Raw genomic sequence first — 6,303 nt, 5'->3', positions numbered from 1 at the left:
CTCGAGATTCGTATCAAAGTTTGCCCTTTTCTTGCAGTTGTTAACCGGTAGCTGCAGCTGGACCAGTGATGATGAAGTAGTTGCGCAGTTGCGTTGTGAGCATCGTACGCGTGGCTGACGTTTCGTTTTAAAGGAAGAGGGAAGACAATGGCCGGAGGAATTGGCTGGCTGGACGGGAGCCGCCAGGAGTGAAGTCAGCAGGGCCGGGCAGTAACTGGGGAAAAGGTCACTGCGGCAAAGAGACATGGGGACCACTGACCTCGAAGCAGGCTCAGAGGGAGCGAAGAACTGCGCCCGCAGGCGTCAGCAGCAGGAGTTCGCAGAATCACTTCGGTTGGAAATTACCTCTGAGATCATCGAATCCATCCCCTGGCTGAACACCACCACGTGTACTAGGCCAAGTCCAGTATTTCCTCGAACATCTCCAGGGACGGTGACTCCAACACCTCCCTGGGCAAGCTCATTCCAATATCTCCTTGCCCTCGTTCTTCCTAATATCCAGCCTAAACCTCCCCTGGTGCAGTTTAGGATATCACTAGCAATAGGGGCTAGAGTACTAATTAATGGGAAAAGTTATATAATCTGTAACTAATGAAGGCCGATGCCTTTGTTTGTTAAAATTTATAACCAGTGTGAAGTTTTAGTAATTAGAGAACCAGCCTTTTGTGGGTCACCACCTCGCTCCCTACTTAGTGCAAATCAGAATGAAAAACAGAAATACCTCTCAGTGTGTGAGCTGGTGCTGTGCACCAGGTACCCAGCCCATGTTCAGGACAACAGGGTGGTGGAGAGGGCTCCCCAAAGGCAGCCTGAGGCCTCCATGCAATCCTCCTCCTCCAGAGAATGGCATTTCCTTCCGTGAAATGCCTCGGAAATAAAAAAGTGCCTTTTTCTCTTCCGTGGCTTCACACATGTTTGGAAAAGAACTGTGGCCTCAATTTTTATTTTCTGACTCAGAAGTGGCTGGGATTTTAGCTGCCGTGTTTTGTTTGGCTGCTGTCACAGGCACAAAGGCAGCTATGACAGGGGAGGGGTTGCTCAAACTCCTAATGTTTTATGATTTACTCCGGCTTCTTCCTTCCTCTGCCATACCAAAGAGAGTTCCAAGTACACATCCACCCAGCTGGCACAGCGGAGCCCAAGGGATATGGGCAGGGAGTGATTTGCATTTACTGTCTGTTACACAACAGTCTGCTGCTGAAACACATTACTGCTGCTGGAGATTTTCTCCACTGACATAAACGAAACTGACAAATCATTTTCCATGTGTAATAGCTGCATCTATGGCATGAAGTTTTGTTGGTGAAGCTGTAACCTCATGGTTCAGTTCCCCGCCCCCAACATTTCCAGTAAACACCAAAGCAACTTCCCTGTATCTAAAAACACTAATGTCAGTCAAGCATTATCACTTCAGGTTTCCTAGAATTATGAAATACTTGTAGTATAGGAAAAGATCCCTGTTTTATAGTTTGATTTAAAAAACTAGCCTCCCTCTCCAGTGCTTCGGTCAATCTAACAGAGCCCTCGGGATGAGGACTGTTACCAGATACACTTCCAAGATGCTTATCCACATTCCTGAAGATATTGCCAGCACTCCCCAGCTGCAGGGAGCACTGCCAGATAAACAGCCACTGGTGTGGGTATGACAAGCCTTCCTGTAAGTGGGGTGAGGTGCCGAGTTTGCAGGTGGAAGCCTGACTGCGAAGGGTCAGAGGGAAGAAACATTGAATTAACATGCCAGCTGTGGCAGAGAACTGCTTGTTCAACAGTTTGCAGTTCTGTCAAGCAGCAAGACCATACTCTCTCTGCCACAGTTCTGCTCCTATTAGTTTTTCTAGTACTAGTGCTTAAAGTTGTATTTAACCTTACCAACCAATCAAGAAAACTCCAACATTAATTCAATCATAGAAAGTAATTCCCTTTCATTTTATACTGATAGAATCATAATACCAGGCATCGTATTTATCAACTTATCCTCTCCTTAGACACTGTCACATGCAAGTTTTTGAAGCCCTAATAGTTTGGGCTGTCAGTTGCATCATACAAGCTACAACAACCTTTGCAAATTACACTCGAGATTTTGTGTTGTTTGTCTGTAATGTACTGGGAAGTGATGGAAAAGGAGAAGTTTAAGTCCAGTTCCTGGATGTAGCTCAACCTTCAGTTCAGCTACAAAAACATACATTACTGCTGTTTCAAAGGATACTGACAGCACACTGGCTGTGTTCAAGTCTGTTCAGAAGTGATTTGTGAATTGCTCATGTTTCACCACAGACCCATACTGACTAATCACCTTGTCCTGTTTCTCAGTGTATTTTAGTTATTTATGATGATTGCCAAAACATTATCATAATAAAAAATACTTCAGAGTAAATACAGAAAAATGTTTTCCATTTGATTTATTTTCATAATAAACCAATTAAAATACAAAAGAAGGACCCAAGGTTCAATGGGCTCCATCATTTAAAAATTTGTCTTTAAATACAAAGTCACTCAGTAATATGAATACATATAACATTAGACCTCTAAACATAACGATCTTGTTGATCTTATTTGCATCTATCAAAAATTTGTATGGAAAAAATTAGCTGAAAAAACTTCCCTGCAACATTGAATATACAGTATTTACAATCAAAAACAAGAACTCTTAGCAGTATTAATCTCCAAAAACCTGCATAAATTGTATATATATTTAATTTCCCTCCCCCCTTACAAAATAATCTGAAGTAGAAAGCAAGATTGTTAAGCTTCATAGTTGCAAAAATGGCATGAAACATTTGCACCTGTAGTGATGCTTTAGCTTCTGTAATTAAATATATCTTATGTTTTTCATATAAAATATAGACATGGCATTGTCCATTACTGGAATATATGTTTCGAGTACTCTCAATAGGAGTGTATATTCATTTTTGCACACACAAGAGCTTGTGCTGCAAAAAATGCAAGAGGATACCTGGTTATCAAAGTCTAAAACTGATGTCATTCACTGATACGAAACAGATACTCGATCATAAAAATTCAGACACATGGAATGAAACTGTCTTACTAAAACTAACTGCTGCTTCCAAAGGTGATACACATACAGATTAAACAGAAAAGGTTACAATAACATTACTGTAATTTAAATCGGCAACAGACTGACAACAAAATAAGAGAGAAGTTTGAAACTTTGGCCAACAACCCCAGGAGAAAGTCTTCATAGCAGAAAAAGCATGTTCCTTCATGCCTGTACTTTGAAATATGAGTAATATGTAATTTTATTTATATGATAACATTTAGCAGTTAACAGAAAATCAAAATCCATCCTAAAGCATGAATTCTAAGAATTACCTGCAGAAATTAAGTAGCTTTGCAACATCATGCTTCAGAATCAAATCATATATACATAACTGAAAAGGTCCCATCACATTTATGAAAATAATCATCCACAGGGTCTTATTTTTTTTTTTTTTTTTCAATTATATAATTATCAATACAAATTGGGTTCCAATGGCTCATTTTCTTGCTTCACTTGTACGTCAGATGGGAAATTATTCGCACTGGACACTACCATCACAAATGGCTGCTGCTGGAATCTCTGCTCTGACTGCTCAGTATCTTCTACTTTGTCACTCTCCTCCTTTTCCTCTTCTTGTAGGCCACCCTGCTTCGTGTCTGGTGCTTTAATGACCGAAGTGATCACCGTGCCCGATGGCTGAGACACTACCTGTGAGCTGCTGGGCGAGAACGTCACCACGGGGGTGGTGGCACTGAAGGATGGGGATGAAGCCATGTTGGCTGTTCCATTGCAAACTGTCTGCACGCTGCTGGTGAGCACCTGCTGAACTTGTGCTGGGCTCAGCACAATCGAGGAAGGAGGCGAGACTGGCTTCTGAGACTGCAGCATGATGTTTTCTTTAAGAACCGTCATGGGCTGGGAAGTAGGAATGGCTTGTAAAATGAATTTCTGTGCTGCTGTTACTGAGGCTGGATCTGTGCTGGCTATCACTGTAGTAAGAGGCACTGTCTGGAGTGTTACAGTATGCAGCTGCTGATTTCCAGGAGAAACAACCACTGGAACCTGGGTTGGAGTCTGTAAAGTCCTGCTAAGATAAGAGAAGATTATTGGGTCAGAACACTTCCATACTGAATTTTGAAAAAATAATTATAGATTTACTACGGAAAAAAAAAAAAATTGGCATCATAAACATTTAATTTACCCAACATTTCCAAAAGAGGTAGCAGAATCTCTCCTAATAAAACAAGACCTGGACCTGACCCCTGAATTCAGCAAGATGGTTCCCAAAGTAAAGGTACCCCGCATGAACAATACTGCCATCACCAAGGCGAACAGCCTGCCTTTTTGAGACATTCACTGGTTCACCAGGAAACCCGGGAATAACATCCAAGACCTCCATCTCAAGCACTGACCAACATCAAAAGCACAACCCACTAGATGTCTGCCATCAGTTTCAAAAATTACACCAAGTAATTAATAAATCACGAGCCCAAATAATTTGCAAGTCAGGCCTTGATTGTCCTGACATCCACATATATATTTAACTATATTCAAAAGTATCCACATAGTAGCAGTGTCTGGGCACAACCTTGCCACACTCCCAGGACACAGAGTTCTCTGTCTGCCAGGCTCACACACACTTTCTGGTAAAACAACTAATCAGAACCTGCTTCCAAAACATCATTTTAAGTTAGGGGTGATTCCATCAGTTGCAGACTTGGGAACTACATTACTGTCAATAGATGTAGAGCTGTGGGGACAACATTAGAGGATTAAGAGTTGTACTGCTGGAATACACAGCTAATGCAGTACACAGTGGTGAGTTAAACATGGAAACACTCTCCAGGCACACAAATTAAAACAAAACAAAAACCCCAGGAAACATAAATGGTTACCAGGGGAGAGAGAGAGGAAGGGAAGGGTAACTGCTTTGAGACCCTGCCACAGCTTGTTCCATGCCACCGTGCCACGCTGTCTCTGGCAATCTTTCTTTCCTTCTGTTTGTCATGCAGAGTTCTCTCCAGTCTTCCTGCTTCTCTTCAATGTTTAGTCCTGTCTGCCCTCCTCCCCCTTTTTAATCTTAAGCTCTCCCTTGAGTTTTCTCAAAAATAGAATAAAACTATCTCCATCTCCTAGCTTATTTCTACCCCTGCTGAAATCACTTTAGATGGAAAGCAATTTACTGTCAACATTCGTACTTTCACATCCATGCACAATATTGCCCGCTCTTCTTTCTGAAGACTGGACCTCAAATATGCTGTAAGGATTGCCTGCCATACATCAACTGTGGAATGTCCTCCATTCTACAGTCCTTCTACCCATATAGAATTTACTTTTCACAGCTCTGTGAAAGTCTACATGTCAGCATTGAGCCACTGACCAGTCCAATAAAATTCAGCATATTCAAAACTTCAATTTAAAACCATACTCTGGCTACCACAGTTGCAACAAAAAGCTTACCAAAGCAGGATTTAGGTGGTGCTGAAGCTATGGGACTACGTGGATGTGGATGTGGATGCAGATGCTGCTGCTGGCCATAGTCCAACCACACAGGGAGCTGCACACCCCCTTTCTTAGTGCAGCCAACAGACAAGTGCAGGAATATATGTAGAGGACTTCTCGTGTCCAACTCAGTGCAGTCCTCTGGGAAAGGCCTCTAGCTGAGCTCCAAAGACTACTCTGGCAAGAGCAGGCCAAGTAACCCTGCTGGTATCGGGCTCAGAGCACGTGGGTGCTTCCCTGAGCATTCTCAAGCTGCCAGTCCCTGCTGCAGGCAATCTTTTGCCCCGTTTCTATATGGCTTGGTAATACAAGAAACAAAATTTCCATCTGTAGCTTTCTCTTCCTCCCAAGAAAGACAGTTGCAGTGCCCAGCAATGCTGCTACAGCAAACCAAATTCAAATTCTTGCCAAGAAATCCCAAGGAAGAAGTTCACGGAAATGGGGCTGGTTGAAGGCGAAGCATCAGCTAGAGTGATTGCTTCTTTCTTTCAAACTTCTGGAGAGCTTGTTACTGGCACAGCAAATACCAACAACCAAGCCCAAAGTGCAAGGCTCAGAATGACAGTACCAAGGATCATATCAAGTCTCCTAAGGGTTAACAGTGCTAACTTATTTCTTGCCCCAGGAATCCCCCTGGGACCTTGACAGTAAAGTCACTAATGTCTGTGTCAGAAGTAGCAACAGGATGAGGGCATCCACTAGGTTCTTTAAAAAAAAAATTAAAAAGTAAACTACCTACAGTTAAATAAACTTGCAATAAAAAGAAAATGTCAGATAGGTACAGCTCAACCCAGGAAAAGTCT

General features: G+C 42.4%; 1 protein-coding gene across 4 annotated transcripts in view; it reads right to left on the bottom strand.

Annotated features, from left to right (window-relative positions):
• Nucleotides 1-2,385: 2,385 nt before the first annotated feature.
• The window catches only part of ELF1 (E74 like ETS transcription factor 1), an 87,001-nt gene continuing 83,083 nt past the window's right edge, over nucleotides 2,386-6,303 (bottom strand). For 3 of the 4 annotated variants that reach the window (XM_066176238.1, XM_066176239.1, XM_066176240.1), the window contains exon 9: nucleotides 2,386-4,085. In XM_066176238.1, coding sequence (XP_066032335.1) covers nucleotides 3,470-4,085 — 616 coding nt within the window. In that variant the 3' untranslated portion in view covers nucleotides 2,386-3,469. The remainder of the gene's footprint in view (nucleotides 4,086-6,303) is intronic. The other variant, XM_066176241.1, reaches the window with a different exon arrangement.

Source organism: Chamaea fasciata, unplaced genomic scaffold (genome assembly GCF_029207755.1).
Source record: "Chamaea fasciata isolate MVZ Bird 193981 ecotype frontalis unplaced genomic scaffold, bChaFas1.0.hap1 SCAF_2, whole genome shotgun sequence".
NCBI classification, from domain to species: Eukaryota; Metazoa; Chordata; class Aves; order Passeriformes; family Sylviidae; genus Chamaea; species Chamaea fasciata.
This window is presented reverse-complemented; position numbering and strand designations above follow the sequence as displayed.